At 31.8% G+C, this 18800-nt stretch overlaps 1 protein-coding gene across 4 annotated transcripts in view; it reads left to right on the forward strand.

Annotated features, from left to right (window-relative positions):
- Positions 1-18800, forward strand: part of SI (sucrase-isomaltase) — a 102105-nt gene that overhangs the window by 3063 nt on the left and 80242 nt on the right. For 2 of the 4 annotated variants that reach the window (XM_081790112.1, XM_060639130.3), the window contains exons 3-13: positions 983-1119; positions 7329-7446; positions 7748-7857; positions 8822-8973; positions 10351-10522; positions 12161-12260; positions 13226-13338; positions 15727-15852; positions 16430-16561; positions 16649-16768; positions 18507-18620. In XM_081790112.1, coding sequence (XP_081646238.1) covers positions 983-1119; positions 7329-7446; positions 7748-7857; positions 8822-8973; positions 10351-10522; positions 12161-12260; positions 13226-13338; positions 15727-15852; positions 16430-16561; positions 16649-16768; positions 18507-18620 — 1394 coding nt within the window. Of the gene's footprint in view, positions 1-982; positions 1120-1902; positions 1930-7328; positions 7447-7747; positions 7858-8821; positions 8974-10350; positions 10523-12160; positions 12261-13225; positions 13339-15726; positions 15853-16429; positions 16562-16648; positions 16769-18506; positions 18621-18800 lie in introns of those variants that run through there. The other 2 variants (XM_081790113.1, XM_081790114.1) reach the window with 2 other exon arrangements.

Below are 18800 nucleotides of genomic sequence, written 5' to 3' on the forward strand. Positions count from 1 at the left end.
TAATCATCTACTGTTTTTAGTGAGGTTCTTCTAATTAATGGAAATACCTAGGTTTTTGCTCTGGCCTTCAGATACTTGGAAAAGTGGGGGTGGGGGGGTGGAAAATCTATGGGACTTCCCTCTTTATTTTAGGCTCAGTATTGTTTTTTGTTTTTTGTTTTTGTTTTTTTAAAGGAGAGAGGATGTATAACAAAAAAAGGATAGAGGGAAGGTGAAACAAAGCTTGAAAAGTTTATCTATTTTTTTTCTGAATATTTCTATCCTCATTTAGAGTAAATGCATACTACTCCTATCCACCTCACCTGCTTTCCCTTTTTCATCATTCTCTCTAGACCAAATCAGGACTGGCAAGGATAATGTTACAAAGTATCTTGTAGTCTAACCATAGTTAATTTTCTACTGCTCTTAGTCGTTTGTTTTACTTTCTTCTAGTATACTGCAAACTCACTACTTTGTGAAGTAACCAATTTTGTTACCCATATCTGATTACTGGAAAGGTCTTATATAGAATTGGGATTTACTTTTCTCTGCTGTGCCCTGCTTTCTCTTCTGTTCACTCCAACGTGTTTTCTCCCTCTTACCTTTCTCTCTTCTGCAGTAATTCTTGTCTCTTTCTCTATTTCCTTCTCCCATCCATATTTCTCCATCTTCTTTCTTCATCTATAAAACACATTTTTTATAAATATGGTGGAATGTACATTTTGTTTCCTTTTGAATCTACCTCAAGACCTTCTGTGAAAATATTTTGGTTTTCTACAAAAACAGTCAGTAAGGCTCTGCACAATTTTTAAATACCATTTGGATATCTTCCTTTGGTAATCAGGACTTGAAAGTGTCAGTTTTTTATTAATGTAAAATTTATTTTTATTTTTATTATATATAAATTTAGTTGTTCTTACAATGTAAGGTAATTATTACCCCCACAATATGAAAATATTAATTTAATACAGTGTTTTATTTTATTGACCTCTCTATTTCCTAGCGATTAGTAATTCTACTTCAAGCCCACCTACCACTCGTACAACCACTGTGTTTCCTGGTTCAGGAAAGTGTCCAAGTGAGCTAAATGATCCTATCAATGAGAGAATAAATTGCATTCCAGATCAATTACCAACAAAGGTCTGCAACAAAAGACTTTAATGTTTTTTATAAATAGATATATATTATAGTAAGTATATTAAGATAATTGCTCAATATCGGATCAATACCATATTTTTAAAGATCTAGCCATCAATTGGGCTACATTTATCTTTTTCTTGTAGCTCTGTATAAAGAGATGAGAAATAACAGAAATTACTGAGCTTGCTTTCCTGTACTTCTATTCAATTTAAATTCACAACTTAATATTTTTCGTGCTTAACAACCTATTGTTAATTTTAAAAACCTTTATGAAATCTATTCTTGCAAATCTACTTCTTAAAAAAATTGTAACCTTTGAGAGTATGAGAGAGAGAGAGAGAGAGAATATGAGAGAAAATGAATGCTCCATAAAAGTATTTGTAATGATGGCATTAAGAATTGTCTGGAAATGGTGCCTGAGTGGCTCAGTCCATTAAGCATCTGACTGCTGCTCGGATCATGATCTCACAGTTTGTGAGTTCGAACCAGGCATTGGGCTCTGTACTGACAGCTTGGAGCCTGGATCCTGCTTCTGATTCTGTGTTTTCCTCTCTCTGCCCTTCCCCCATTTGCTCTCTCTCTCTCTCTCTCTCTCTTTTGCTAGCTCTCAAAAATAAATAAACATTAAAAACAATTAAAAACAAGAATTGTCTGTGGAAAATAAAGTAATATGATATTTTGGAAAATTATTATTTTTTAATTATTTGGTAGTTTGGGAGAAGCCCAAATGGAGAAAATTAAGGGTAACTTAATGGATTCATGTAACCCTGAGTTGACTCTTCCTAGTGTTCATAACCTATGAGAATAAAGGTCAGTGAAGGTGTGTGTTTGTGTGTGAATGTGTGTGTGTTCACAATTTGCAATATTTATGTAATCTATAATACCCATATAATGTAAATATATATTAATTATATATTATATATTATTATATTATATATTAATGTAATATGCATATCTATAGTATATTATTTATCTATTATATGCATGTAATATGCAGATCTATAATATATATTATCTGTAATAGACATATCTGAATCTCACCTCTCTCACTCTTTTCATCACAAGCAGATTAAGTAAATGAACTATAAATTTTTCTATTAGCCTTAACCTATGCTACCTCATAGTTACCACATAATTTTTTAATATTTGCTATGAAAAGTAGCAAATGGATGAGATTTTTCTTAGGACAGTATTAGGAACATTTGTCTTTATAGTTTACCTAATGATAATAGAGCTGGATAAATAGTGTTTACTGTGACACACTAAGATAATTGGCCAGATATTCTCTTTAGGTGTATTCTTCTTAGGGAACAACTGAAGCTTAACATAGAATTCTATTAGGGACAATATGGGCTGCTAAGATCTTAAAGGGAAATGACATTAATTATTTTATTTTATTTATTTAGTTTGAAGGCTGTATTTACTTATAATTTATTATTTAATTATATGTTAAGTTTTTAGTTAAATTCTAGTTACTTAACACACAGTGTAATATTGGTTTCCGGAGTAGATTTTGCTGATTCATCACTTACATATAACATCCAGTGCTCCAGGGAAACAATATTTAAAAGCTAATTGTTTAAGGTTTTGATGGCTACTATTAGTTTTTACTGTCAGCCTGTAAGGTTGCTAAAGAGTGTTTTCAATGTGAAACAAATTAAACTTATGAATTTAACAAATTTCAGCTAACAAGTATTTGTCATTTAAGAAAAGAAGGTGAACTTATTTTAACAGCAGCTATAATTCTACCCAGAATGTATTAATCAGCCTGGGCTTCTACAATAAAATGCCAGGCTGAGTGGCTTAAATAATAGACATTTACTTTCCCACTGTTCTGGAGACTAGAAGTCATGATGCTACCAGCGTTGGTTTCTAGCGAGACATCTCATCCTGCTTTGTAGACAGCTGGATTCTTGTATCTTCATTTGGTCTTTCCTTTGTGCATGCACAGAAGGAGAGAGAGAGTATATATGTGACCATGCTCTGGCATCTCTTCCTCTTTTTACGAGAGCACCAATCCTTTCAGATTAGCATCCCAGCTTTATGTCTTCATTTAACCTTAATTACCTCCTTGAAGGCCCTATCTCCAAATACAGTCATATAAGGGGTCAGGGATTAGGCTTCCTACCTAAGAATTGTTGGGGGACACAGCTCAGTCCATAAAACAATCAATTGCTGTAACTATAATAATAACAATATTATTACATGTAATTCTATATGTATACTAACACACATATAATAAAAATAAGAAAAAAACAAATTTATTGTATTTTTATCCACCAAAGTTTATGACTATTGATGGGTATTTAATGTGTTTTAATTTTTTGCTTTTTCCAATTAAGAAAAAAGAAAATTGAAGTTCACTTCTATGTGGAATTTGAGAAACAAAACAAATGAGCAAAGGGGGAAAAAAAGAGAGAGAGAGGCAAACCAAGAAACAGATTCTTAACTATAGAGAACAAACTGATGGTTACAAGAGGGGAGGTGTGTGTGTGGGGGGGCTTAAGTAGGTGATGGGGATTAAGGAGGGTGCTTGTGATAAGCCCCAGGTATTTTATGGAAGTGTGGACTATGTTGTACAGCTGAAACTAATACTCTGCATTATGTTAACTAACTGGATTTTATTTATTTTTCTTCAAGTTTATTTGTTTTGAGAAGAGAGAGAGAGAGAGAATGAGCAGGGATGGAACAGAGAAGGGGAGAGAGAGAATCCCAAACAGGCTCCACACTGTCAGTGCAAAGCCAGTCATGTGGCTTAGTCCTATGAAACAGGAGATCATGACCTGAGCTGAAACCGAGAGTTGGACACTCAACTGACTGAGACACCCAGGCACCCCTGTCTCATAGAGTTCTTGAAGGGACTAAACATGTAATGCACTGAAAGCACTCAAATATTAGACATTATTATGAACACCTGTTCCTTCCCAGCGGCTGTCCTAAGCAGCTAGCTCACTTAAACAGGAACAAGTCTTCATGGGATCATTCACTATTGTGTTCTTGCCTCATCTGTTCCTCCTGAGCAAAAAGAATGATACTGCAAATATCCAGTTACTTTCATGTCATTAACAATTCTGGAAGGGGTTCTTTAAAAAAAAAATTTAATGTTTATTTATTTTTGAGAGAGACAGAGCGTGCATGCAGGGGAGGGCGGGGGCGGGGCACAGAATCTGAAGCAGGCTCCAGGCTCTGAGCTGTCAGCACAGAGCCCAACTTGGGGCTCAAACTCATGAACCATGAGATTGTGACCTGAGCCGAAGTCGGACGCTTTAAGTGACTGAGCCACCCAGGCGCCTGGAAGGGGTTCTTTTAATTCAAGAGTTTACAAAGATATCAGAAGTGACTAATTGAGAATGACTGAGCTCACATCATAAAATTAATTATATATAGATTATTAAGCTTAACTGGAATTTAAATAAAAACAAGAAGTAGCTTTTTAAACACTATTACAATAATAGGGGAAAATGCCTGTAATCTTGAAAAATAGGCAGAATGACTAAACATAAATAATAATTATCAAAATCTCTAAAGATAAACCAAAATTATCCATATTTTAAAAACAATGAGGATTGGGGCGCCTGGGTGGCTCAGTCGGTTGAGTGTCTGACTTCAGCTCAGGTCATGATCTCACAGCTCATGAGTTCAAGCCCCACGTCGGGCTCTGTGTTGACAGCTCGGGGCCTGGAGCCTGCTTCGGATTCTGTGTCTCCCTCTCTCTCTGCCCCTAACCCACTCACATTCTGTCTCTGTCTCTCTCAAAAATAAATAAACATTAGAAAAGTTTTTTTAAAACAATGAGGATATACAGTTTTGAACTAGTATTTTGCTGTGTATATGTAGTAGTATGAATGATATGTCCTCTACAAATTCATGTCTACTTGGAGCCTTATAATATGACTTTATTTGAGCCTAGTAGCTCAGTCAGTTAAGCATCCAACTCTTGATTTTGGCTCAGCTCATGATTTTGTGATTCATGGGATCAAGCCCTGCATCAGGCTCTGCATGGACAGCACATAGCCTGCTTGGGATTCTTTCTCTTCTCTCTCTCTGCCCCTCCTCCCACTCTCTGTCTCTGTCCCTCTCTTTCTCAAAATAAACATTACTTGGAAATAAGATCTTTGCAGATGTAATTATATGCTAAATGAAATCTTGCTATTTGGGTGGGTCCTAAATCCAATGAGTGGTGTCCCTTCAAGAGAAGGGGATGGCATACAGAGAACCACAGGGAAGAAGGCAGTGTGAAGATGGAAGTACAGATTTGAGTATGGTGTCTTCAAATCAAAAACTGCCGACTTTCCAGGAGCCATCAGAAGCTATGACTAGACAAGGAAGCAGTCTTTCCTAGACCCTTGGACAGAGCATGGTTCTGCTAGCACCTTGAAGTAGGACTTCTAGATTCCAGAACTGTGAGAGAATAAATTTCTGTTCATTCAGACAATCCTATTAGAACAGCCCTAGGACCCAAATATAGTATGTTTGGAAGAACTTCATGTAACTTCATTTTACTATTTTTTTTTTATTTTAGCAAAATGTGATTATAGTTTGCTTATTTATTTTTTCTTAACAGCTTTACACCTTCCCAAATCCGTTTCTCTATGTTTAGTTCTACCTCTCAGTTTTGTACCAACATTTAAAAAGCTTTTTGTAAAGATTACCGTAAATGACAATTTTTTGTGTGTAATTATCTCTTTCTATTGCTGGGAGTACTTCTATAAGTTCTATAGCTAGAGGGAAAATTACCTGATCAGAAGTCACACATACTTTAGATTCTGATAGGTAATGAACCCCTAAAATATCAGGTCAAATTGTACTTCCATTTTCAATGTACATGTATGTATGTTTGTACTTGTGTGTGTGCATGTGTATGTGTATCTGAAGCCAGTTTAATTTGATGTTAAAGTAGGAGATAAGTTAATATGTCAGCCTCTGAAAGAGTAACTTTAAACTATTTTCAAGACAAATAGGCAAGAAAAAAAACCACACAGATGCTCAAATTATGAAAGTGTGTAACACTATTAAATTTAAATATTAAGTAGATTTTTAATTATACCAATGTTAACACACATAATTACCATGTGCCTCAACTTTTTACATAAGCATATATAGTTTTTTCCACTTCACATAATCTTTCCATACAGATCATAAAACTACTCAAGAGCTCAGTGTTTTGCTTTATTCTTTGGATATAATGGCTACAACTAGTTACAACCTGGCACATAAATTAGTTTAATTATTTACTTAAAATATTAAACTAACAAGTGGCTGGAAATAACTGCCTTAAACATGTTATGTAGGCTTGAATTCAGGGCCATGTCTTCATCTTTATACACTCACTTGTAGCTTGATACATAATTGATAGTCAAAAATATTTCAGTTCTTCTGTATTGACTATGTGACAACAGAATACATTATAATTACTCATAGGGCAGACTTTTAAAAAAACATAGGCTTAGTAGTAGTAGATCTTGGAATCTGGGATTGTGATACCTTCAGCTGTGTTCTTTCTCAAGATTACTTTGGCTACTTGGTGTCTTTTGTGGTACCATCCGAATTTTAGTATTATTTGTTCTGGTTCTGTGAAAGATGTTGTTGGTATTTTGATAGAGATTATATTGAAACTGTAGTTTGCTTTGAGCAGTATATTCAAATAAAAAAAATTAAAATCAAAGACATAAAGAAAAACATAAGTTTACAATAATGTGCACAGATATGTAAATTTGATAAATCACAACTCAGAGTATCAATTTCTGATACGGTGTAATTAATTCACATTATCAAATATTTATATTTCTGCTAAGTGAAAGGAACAAGAGAATAGATGATTTTGTTTAATTTTTTTAATGTTTACTTAGTTTTGAGAGAGAGAGACAGAGACAGAACATGATGAGCAGGGAAGGGGCAGAGAGAGAGGGAGACACAGAATCTGAAACAGGGTTCAGGCTCTGAGCTGTCAGCACAGAGCCCAACGCGGGGCTTGAACTTAGAACTGTGGGATCATGATCTGAGCTGAAATCTGATGCTTAACCAAGTGAGCCACCCAGGTGCCCTGAGAATACATGCTATTTTAACATACGGTATTCTTGAAGAAATAAGCTTGTTTTCCAGGCATTTAATTCAAACATTTATTGGAATGGATGTTTAAAAACTAGGTATTGACACATGATAACAGTACTAATCATATGATATGATTCCTTTTATAAATGTTTTAACAGGCAGTTTGCTCAATGAGAGGCTGCTGCTGGAAGCCATGGAATGACTCTCTTATTCCTTGGTGCTTCTTCGCAGATAATCATGGCTATAATGTTGAGAGAATGATAACAACAAGTACTGGTGAGAAATGTTGCATCATGGTGATCCAATATAATATATTTTAATTGGAAAACAAAAAATATATTTTAAATTTTTCTTTGGGAAAATATCTTAAATAGAATCGAGTGGGAAATTTGTACGCAAGAATGTTTAAATATGTTAGATCAAGGATTTCATTTTTGCAGGATTGTATCTTCCAAATAATAAAAGAAGTCATTATTTGTAATAAAGGAAACATAATTATAAAAATATGAAAAATATTTAATAATTATTACTCTTTATAAATAAAATCACTCGCACCAACTTTTTTTCTTCCTTTAAGGGCTTGAAGCCAAATTAAGCAGGAAACCTTCACCTACGCTCTTTGGAAATGACATTACTAGTGTTCTTATCACAACTCAAAATCAGACACCCAATCGTTTCCGATTTAAGGTTTGTTTTTTGATATTTATAAAGAGGAATTAATCATAAAAGGAAGTTATGAGCACATTCTTCATCTTACCAAGACATTTTCTCTCTTAAGAAATACTTATTCCAAAGCAAAGGACTAATTGGACTAGTTACTTCAGTTCTCTGAGCCTGTTTACTGAAGTGTATCATAAGAATAGTTTCCCTGGCAATTCTTTTTGAAAAACTTCATAATACAGTCAATGTAAAATATTGGATACAGTGTCTTGAGAAGAGTAAACACTCAATAAACTTTAGCAGTTTTTATTACTTCAACCATAGACTATGATGAAGGATTAGTTTAAAATTTAATTTGAGAAACATGTTAATTGTGGTGTATACATGTGACTTATACTTACTAGTTCTTTTTACAGGTATCCCTTTTATTCATGATTTTAAAGAAACTAATTCCTATTATTTTGTAAGTGAGTAGTTTACTTGAATTTTGGATCTTTTGGATTTGGAAGTGAAAACAACACCATATTCTTTGTACGCTACTCTTTCAGCAACTTCACAAGAATTAAGTATTTTTTTTAACCAAATATAAAATTCTTCATGGGATTTCTAAGGAGATGAACACTAAAAAGCAATAAGAATAATTAAATTCACAAAGATACAGTATTCAAGAATCAATATTTAGTAATACTATCATTAATATATATTAATATATTAATATTATATAATTAATATATATTTTTATCAGCCAAAAATATTTTTATTATATGCGGTACTTTTATGACCAGTTCTGTATTCCTTAACAATGTATACAATTCTGTGCATAACCATACAACAACGTTAGAATTAAGTTTATGGCCAGATTAATAGTTCCTCTATTAAGTTACTAAATTTAATATTTTTTATTCAAAACTTGCATTTGATACTTAATTTGGAATTGGAAGTTGAAAAAATGGTTTTGAATCAAATGATGCTAATTGTTTAATCTTTACAGATAACTGATCCAAATAATAGAAGATATGAAGTTCCTCATCAGTTTGTAAAAGAATTTACTGGTACCACAGCTTCTAATACATTGTATGATGTGCAGGTTGTAGAAAATCCATTTAGCATCAAAGTTATTAGAAAAAGCAATAATAGAATTTTGTAAGTATCTTATTTTACATTTCTGTAAGGTTAAATAACCAGTCAATTGTATTCTGTTATAGAATTAGGAAAAGTTTAATTTTAAGGCATTTTCAGAAAGAATAAATTTCCTCCCAAAGAGGGTGGATGTGCATCCTTGTAAAGACTATAATGTAAAGCAGTTTTATTTCCTGTGGATAAAAGGTACAAAGGTGAATGAAAATGTACAAACTAGGGCCAATCAAAGATGAAGGTAAGGAGCATCACCGAAAAGCATTTTAGCTTTCCCTGTATTTTTGCATAGCTAGAATTCCTGTTTTGTCCTTTCCCATTGTTTATCATATTCTGTTGCCAATTTTTAGAATCAAATAGTTATTCAGAAAGGGGCTGATTCCCATAGTCATATTAAAGGACTTCATATATATATATGAAAAAATACGTATGTATGAAATAATGTATATGAAAATGTATATACTTAATTAAATATTGCCTGAATGCTTTCATTATGAATGAATTTGGGGGGATATTTGCGGCAAGGGATTTAGCAATTTTTAAGATATCTCGCATCTCTAAGAAGGTCAATTGAGCAGGGTGCCTGGGTGGCTCAGTTAAGCTCTGACTTTGCCTCAGGTCACCATCTTACAGTTCGTGAGTTCGAGCACCACGTCAAGCTCTCTGCTGTCAGTGCAGAGCCTGCTTTGGATTCTCTGTCTTCCTCTCTGTCTCTGCCCCTCACCCTCTCTCTCTCACACAAAAATAAAATAAACATTAAATTAAAAAGGTTAACTGAGCAATTGTCAAGATTAAATCTCAGCAGTTACTTTCCTTAAATATATTTTAATGATTTGCAATTGACATTATGTTAATTGTCACAAAAGTATTAAATGCATTTAACATTTCTTGTAGGATGTATTTGATATGAATCCAACATACAATCTTCTTAATTTTGGAAAAATTATTTTGAACTTAACTTTAATATATGTGTTAGAGGTGTGAAAGCTAGTATAGTACTATATTTTAAAAAAGTGTCTCTGAAGCAAGGCAGAACTGGGTTTGAAATCTGGCTTTGCTAGTTACCAGTTTGTCACCTTAGAACACAGGGCATAATTTTCCCAATTTGTATTATTTGTAGAATGGAACTGATACTGGTAGTTACACTTCAAGTTTGTGATGATTAAAGGAGAGGATGTATACGGAGAATCATATTGGTGGTGATGAAGCAAATTGTGTTGATGGAATCAACAAATTCTGTTTATGGTATAATTCATATATTCCTAAGAAGTGATCACAGCTAAAGATTGACATATTTAAAGTGAAATATTCAGCATGGTAACATAGATCCTTATTTGGTAGAACATTTTATTTGTTTCTAGATCATTTATTTATTTTATTGTACAGGTTTGACACCAGCATTGGTCCTTTGGTGTACTCTGACCAGTATTTACAGATTTCAACCAGACTTTCCAGTGAATATATTTATGGCATTGGGGAACATATTCATAAGAGATTTCGTCACGATTTAAACTGGAAAACATGGCCAATTTTTACCCGGGATCAACTTCCCGGTGACGTAAGGAACTCTTTTTTTTTTTTTTATGTAAATAAAATCATTATATTGGAGCAGGTGATAATGTTACCCTATTTGAAGCCATTATTTATTGTATGTCAGTGATACCTAATACAGGAGCTTGTTTACTTCAGGGGTGATGATTTGTAGTAGTCTCAAATTAACTCAAAAAGTAACCAACAGATTTTAGTTCAAATAGGTATATCTATTTTATGAATATTTTCTTTTGATTTGATTTTTGTATTCTGTCATTCCCTTTTCAATCATTCTTATGCTTAAACCAATACATGGCTAGTCATTGAGCTAGAATAATTCTAAACACTTACTGTGTTCTCTATCACTTTGTATGATATGGTGTCTGCCTATTTATTGGACATCATATTGTACATCTATGTCTGCATCTTCCCCTTCCATAACATATGATAATCTTATATAAGTTTATATATTTGCACAGAGGGTTGGTTCCCTTTTTAAATACTGCACCTTGAGGTTCCTTATCATTTGTACAATAAGTCACTGAGAGATAATTTGAACTTTAATCTCATAAGAACTTCTCCCAAACTCCCCCGTGCAGAATTAGTCTTTATTTCTAACCTTTTGTTCATATTTTAGTATGACAGTCACTACAGGTTAGTCTTTGTGTAAATATTTGTATATAATTCTAAGATGAGATTCTTTAGAACAAAGACCATATCATTAAAAAATTATTTTTAGGGGTGCCTGGGTGGTTCAGTCATTTAAGCATTTGACTTTGGCTGAGGTCGTGATTTCATGGCTTGTGTGTTCAAGCCCCTCATCAGGCTCTGTGCTGATAGCTCAGAGCCTGGAGCCTGCTTCAGATTTTGTGTCTCCCTCTCTCTCTGCCCCTCACTCCCACCTCTCTCTCTCTCTCAAAAATTAAATAACCATTAAAAAAAATTTAATATTTTTAATTGATTCATGGTTGCTTTGAGTCAATTGTTAGTGACTTTTAAAATGCCAGTGCTATTTCATTCCCAAAAATGAATAAATGGTGGTTGCTTTAAAGAGCCTCATTTGGTACAGAACTACTACTAATAAAGATTCTACCAGTCTGTTTTTATAGCATCACTATCTGTAATGAACACCTAATAAACACCAGGCTATTTTCCATTCATTCTTTTCTTGGAACCTCCATATCCTATCAGCCAGGAATTCTTTTTTCTTTTGCCTTATAAGTGTATTCCCAATTGTTCTCAGCTATTTCATGTACTCCTTGGTTTATAGCAAATGTAGTGGGGAAGTTCTATAAGGTTGGACGTCATCTTGGAATTCCCTGTCCTGCCTTGGACATAACATGGGCCATAATGAATAAAAGTGCCATTTTCTTAACATGAATGGCTAATTAAAACTCGATCAGATAAAACATAAAGGAAAGTTAAGTAATCTAGTCGTAGTATAATGAATATATTATGTTACATATTTTATATAATAACATATTAATAATCAAAATAGGTTAATTTTTTTGCCACAGTGTTTCATATGGTATGTATAGTAATTAGTATAGAAGTATGAGGAGTAAATTACAGAAACTAATTGGAATATATAAAGGCCATGTTAAATATATAATCTTTTTTACTTTAAATATACTTTAAAATTAATGTTCAAATTTTTGCCTTACAGAATAATAATAATTTATATGGTCATCAGACATTCTTCATGTGCATTGAAGATACTTCTGGAAAGTCATTTGGTGTTTTCTTAATGAACAGCAATGCAATGGGTAAGAGTAATTTATCTGGCAATATATTTAAATGAAATATAACTTGAAATGTTTGAACTGTTCTCTTTATTTCAATCATAGATAATGTATGTCAGAGTAAACTCTATTGGTAATGATTTAGTATATGAAATTATTACAAGCAGAGTTTGTAGTGAGTAAGACAATGGAATTTTACTTATAAGTGTGTCTATTTTGGGGAGAGTATACTATGTTATTATAGTCAGGCACTTTCTTCAGAGCTTTCACAGCAATAGTGAACACATCCATGGAAAGGAATATTCCCATTCCCACAGCCTCACTTGTTAAGATAATTTAACATACCACTACAACCAAAAAAAAAAAAAAAAAAAAAAAAAAGGGAAGTCTATATAATCTAGGGAGAGAAAGAAGAAGATTAATTTTTGAGTTTATCATAATTCAAGTAATGTAGGATGTTTTTTTAAATGTTGTGAGTGTAATACCAATGTATAACATATGAATTAGTGATAATAAAAAGTTCCAAAATTCAACAGTGTCCCAGCGAGAACAGTATATTAAAATGGTTATCCAGGCAATTATTGTCTATGTAGAGAAAAAAAAATTCTGTAGTTTTTTCTTAAAAATTAATGTGAGAATATGATCTTTTAGAGAATCTTCAATTAACACAACTAATTGAAATGCAATTTCAGAAAACAAAATTTTGTTATAAAAGGACTGATTACCTGGCTATGCAGTTTCCAGGGAGAGATTCTGCCAACATCTATAGAAGGAAACAGCTGTGATTTCCTATCATAAACCTCGTAGATGGTGGCGTTCTACTTTTCTTGTATATTCTTCCTATCTTTAGTATCTTATTTTACCTTAGTTATTTAAAAACAGTGCAAAAATGTATGGTTAATATGAAGTACTTAAAATAGACACTGCGGTTATTTTATCACTGTGTATATTTTTACTAGTTATATATGTTTCTCCAATTTAATTTGTAGAAATTTTCATCCAGCCTACTCCAATAGTAACTTACAGAGTTATTGGCGGAATTCTGGACTTTTACATCTTTCTAGGAGATACACCAGAACAAGTAGTTCAACAGTATCAAGAGGTATGTTTTATATCTATTTTAATAAATTAATTTCTACTATACTTTCCTTTCAACCATCATGTCTAATTTTATTTAAGATATCTGGGGCCTCTTAGCTAAATATATTTTTAAATCTTACAATTTTCAGGTATGAGTAGGTGGTTTTTGTTTTTGTCTTTCCTATACAATGATGACTATGTATATTTATATGTCTATATTTCTAATATCAAATTATTTATTGGTTCTAGGCAGCTGAGTTCAGAAGTAGGATTTTTTTGAAATGTTGCATATTGAATCTTTACTTATTCATGACCTACTTTGGTGGGATAAAGCCAAGGAAAGTATTTTCTATTCAAGGCTGAGGATACGCAAGGGTGTGTAGGTCATACACCCCTTTGATAAAAATCCTAGAGGCAAATGAGTTATAAGGAAGACTAGTAAAACTTGCTGTTAATGCATAGTAGGTAAACTCCAGGAAAATTATCTCTGATGCTCAGGCTTAAAACAGAAGATTTTGAAACATAGTGTGAAGTCTTAGGTCATCTGTCTAAGCAACTCTTGCTTCCCTATTAAATAATGTCTTCATGTACCTAAGTCTAAGGTGCGTCTTAGAGAGACAAGGAATCCAGGGGTACCCTGAGTCTACTTCTAAAATATAATTCTGTATTTCTTTTATATAATTCTTTTATATAATTGTTCTCCTGTGACTGTTGGTACATAATTCTTGGTGTTAGTATGGAAAAATAAATTATTTTTATTGGCCTAAGATTTACGGATTATGTCTATTTTAAAATCTTGTTTTATTGGTGTGTATTTTGATATACATTTCTCATTTGCTAAAATGATCTTTTTTTAAATTTTTTTTTAATGTTTTATTTATTTTTGAGACAGTGAAAGACAGAGCATGAACAGGGGAGGGTCAGAGAGAGGGAGACACAGAATCTGAAACAGGCTCCAGGCTCTGAGCTGTCAGCACAGAGCCCGACGCGGGGCTCGAATTCACAGACTGCGAGATCATGACCTGAGCCGAAGTCGGCCGCTTAACCGACTGAGCCACCCAGGTGCCCCTAAAATGATCTTAAAGGAGAAGTAATTACTATCAAAAACTTTTCTTTAGTTAGGATCCAAATGTCTGATATGAGAGTAGGTAGAGTTTTACACAATTAAATAATTTACAGTGTCTAACAATTCCCAAATTGCTATTGATAAATATGAACTTCAGAAAAGGATACAAAATTTACAATCTATAATACTAAATTATAATTACAATGTTAGGCTGGCCTTTATACAACTTTGCATATGGTTACCACACCACCAAAACTGTGGATAGCACATTTTTTAAAAAGAATTTGACATTGGATTTGTGAAATACCAGCTAGGATTGTTGTCTGTTACATGCTGAGTACAGTCTGTGGTCAACAGGAATTGAGTCTGAGTTATGCATGGCGTATGAATGCAGCATACATTTAGTATAGTAGTGCACTTGCTTTAAATCATTTTATGGGCAGTCTTCCAAAGGCATGTATTTAAGCAATAAGATACAATAGTTGTGTAGAATGTAATATAGTTAATCAGTGCATTTAAATGAGGTACAAGCTATGTAGAGAGTAGGCAAAAGAAACTTTATTGTTTGAAGAAAAACAATTTTTTTTTCTGTATAAGCTAACACTCTTGAGGTCTCAATATGTTAAAATATAAAGCAATTCATTTGACTGGTGAATAGTTTTAAAAACAATGTTTCTGTATAAAGTGTAATATAAATAATATGTGAGCTAATATAACATATAATAATATTTTACATACTTTTATGAAAAATTATGTTACATGTGTATATTACACACACAAAGAAATTTCAATTATATGTCCAAATCTATAATGAAATGTAGTGAAACATAAGATGTTTGTGAAATGAGATGAAAAATGCTAACTTTTTCAATTTTTATACTATTTTATTTTTAAAATAAATTTAATGTTTATTGAATAGAATATTTAACCCAATATAAGTAACTTAAAAATTGTTACATTGTAGTTTTTATGCATATATGATAGAGAAATCATGGAATGTGTGTGTATGTGTATGCCTAAATTAAAAAAAATCATTATGCCAAAAAGGTTATTATACTATACTATACTATAACTTAACACTCAGTTTTAGTTAAAACAATTTACTATTACTTACACTTGGATTTCCACGTATTTCCAAAGTCATGTCCTCTTGTTGTGATGACACACTAATTTATAATAAAATTCTAACATAAAATCCAGAACGCATCTTAGAATGCAGGTAACACTTTGTTCAAAATATGTAATTTAAGTTAAATAAATATCAGAGGTATTAGAATAATAAGCATATTAATAATAATTTCAATGTTCTTTATTGAAATTAATCAAATATCCATTTACTTCAAGCTTGTTGGACGACCGGCAATGCCAGTATATTGGAGTCTTGGATTCCAGCTGAGTCGCTGGAATTATAAGTCACTTGATGTAGTGAAAGAAGTGGTAAAAAGAAATCGGGATGCTGGCATACCATTTGTAAGTGGGATGAAGGGTTTATGGGATTACATACCAAGTTAAATATTGTCACATAATAATAAATGTAATTGTCAGCATTACACATGATATTATACTATGTAATATAAATGTGGATTATTAAGATGTGTTTTAATGATAAAGTATATTTTAAATCTATACACAAGGCCAGGTCTACTTGAGATTTTAAGAACTATTTATTATTTATACTAGAATACATGTTTAACTGTGAACATCATATTCAGTTTTTTAAAATAGATTATTTTTTACTGCCTATATACTTTTTAATGTATTTTATGTAGCATATAGGCTTTGTTTTCTATACAATGATTTCTGTATATAAAATATAGTACTTATTCAGTGATCATCACTGAAAAAAATGTGAATAATCACTTAATGTTTTTGTATTTTAGAATTAGAAAAATTAGTTTATAACTATTTCATGGTTTTTAGTAAAATAAAAGAGATCTAAGTTCATTTACCTTTTAATCATTATATTTATAAAGCATTGGGCTTAAAGGTTGAAGTGATTAGAGTCCTTTCAGTACTATTTATTGAAATATACTCTACTAATTTTCAGGATACACAGGTCACTGATATTGACTACATGGAAGCAAAGAAAGACTTTACTTATGATAAAGTTGCATTTAAAGGCCTCCCTGAATTTGTTCAAGATTTGCACGACCATGGACAGAAATATGTCATCATCTTGGTAATGACATTATGTATTAATATGTTTTTAGTATTTACTTATTTGTAACTTAATATATTTTCTATAGTTTCTTCTTTCTATTATTAGGATCCCGCAATTTCCATAAATAAGCTAAGCAATGGAATGACATATGCCACCTATGAGAGGGGAAATGCAAAACATGTGTGGGTAAATGATTCAGATGGGACTACAGCAATTATTGGCGAGGTAAATTATGATATTCATTAAAGTTGTGTTGCTTAGATTTTCTGTTGTGTAATGACAGTTTTCGTAAGTGTGTGTGTGTGTGTGTGTGTGTGTGTGTGTGTGTGTATTTACTTTCAAATATGGACTTGGTGTTTTAATTGTGTAAAGAAATTTTAGAGAGGAAATATTCCAAAATTTCTATCTCTAAAACCGTTTTAGTAAGAAGACATAGATTTCAATGCTATACACAATTAAAACAAAACTAACAAAATATAATTAGATTATAACAAAAATTCTGATATTTTGATGTAAAATAAAGACTTCTATAAATTGAGTACTTTTGTACTGGATACTAAATTTTATGATTTGTATTTAATCCTCACAGTAAAATAATGAGATACATACCTATAATTAGAATTTTACTTTATAGGTGAAAAAAGTGAATTTGAGATAGGTATAGTAACTTCCCTAATATTACAGAGCTAATGAAGAACAGAGTTATGAAAATGACTAGTTCCCAAATGCATATTCTTAACCAGAACACATATTTTTTTGAAGACAACTTTCTAAGACATATCAAAAACTATAAAGTCTAGATACACTAACTTGGTAATTCCACTTCTGTAATTTAGTCAAAGGAAATAAAGTAAGAGATAATGTCAGTGTATAAAAAACATGTATTATAGCATTATTTACTGTAATGAAGATATACCAGCCATCACTTTTTATTGAATTCATCAATATCAAAATTTCTGGTGAAAGTCTTATTCAAATAATTATGAGCTCCATCAGAAACAAAAGCTGAATTTCTTCCCATAATTCCTATTAATATCTCACAGAATATACCCTGTTAAACCTACTCCATTTGCTGTGAACAGATTGGATGGCCAATAGTCATATTTTTGGATATAAAACAGTATTATTTTTTTCATTCATCTGAAACTGAATTTCTCTTGTCTGTCATTACTTTAAGTAATGAGCAGATAATTTGAAGAAGTATAAAAAGACAGCATAGTATGTGTAGTGTCTAATAGCCTGGACTCAGATATGTGATTGCTGTGTTTGGATTCCTTCTGTACCACTTATTAGCGGTGTGATCTTGAAAAATGTATTTAGTTTCTCTGTTTATCACTTCTTTCATCTGTAAAGTGGGTTTAATTATAATGACTAACTCATCTGTAAAGCAGTGATTAAAAAAATACCCATCTTCTGTAGTTCTAGTGAAGATTAAATGAGCTAGTAATTATAAAAATGCTCGGAACATTACCCAGCACAAAATAAATGTCATATTCTCATTTATTAAATAAATAATAAATACACAAGGAGTTTTTTTGCTTGAATTTCTTGGAAACAAATGCTTTTGGAAATTAAACCGTGTACTTTTTTTTATTCAGACAATGAATACATTGTCTAGTTTTTATTTGTTTTTAACCTAACCCATTCGTATGCTAAGAAATAAATTTAGTTGCAAAATAGCAGTTTAATCCTATGTTCTTATGTTTTTGCCTTCCTAAATGCCTTATGCTCTCTCTCTCTACTTTACTCTCATTATATGCATTTTATTTTATTTTTTAAAACATTTTAAAATAGGTCTAAGATTATTATACATATAGATGGTGCATGGATCACATAAACCTTAAGAAGTACAATATTATAACTTTAATGCTTTTTTACTATTCTTATCTACTCAATAACCTTGAGTTATCATTTATTTATTTTTCCTTTTATATATATATATATGAATGATCTATTCTTTCAGGTGTGGCCAGGATTAACAGTATACCCTGATTTTACTAATCCAAACTGCATAGATTGGTGGGCAGATGAATGCAGCATTTTCCATCAAGAAGTGAAATATGATGGACTTTGGATTGTAAGTAGCTATTTTAAATCACTAATTTTAGACAATTAGCATAGAATTATTTTTCTATAAATAATTATTGTTATTATAATAAATAAATAAAATATATAAAATAATTATAAAGTTGACAAGGTAAATTTTGTAATCATTTGAACATGAAATTTAAAAATTTTATAATATTTTTCTAGAATG

This window comes from Panthera onca, chromosome C2 (genome assembly GCF_046562875.1).
Source record: "Panthera onca isolate mPanOnc1 chromosome C2, mPanOnc1 haplotype 2, whole genome shotgun sequence".
Classification (NCBI taxonomy): Eukaryota; Metazoa; Chordata; class Mammalia; order Carnivora; family Felidae; genus Panthera; species Panthera onca.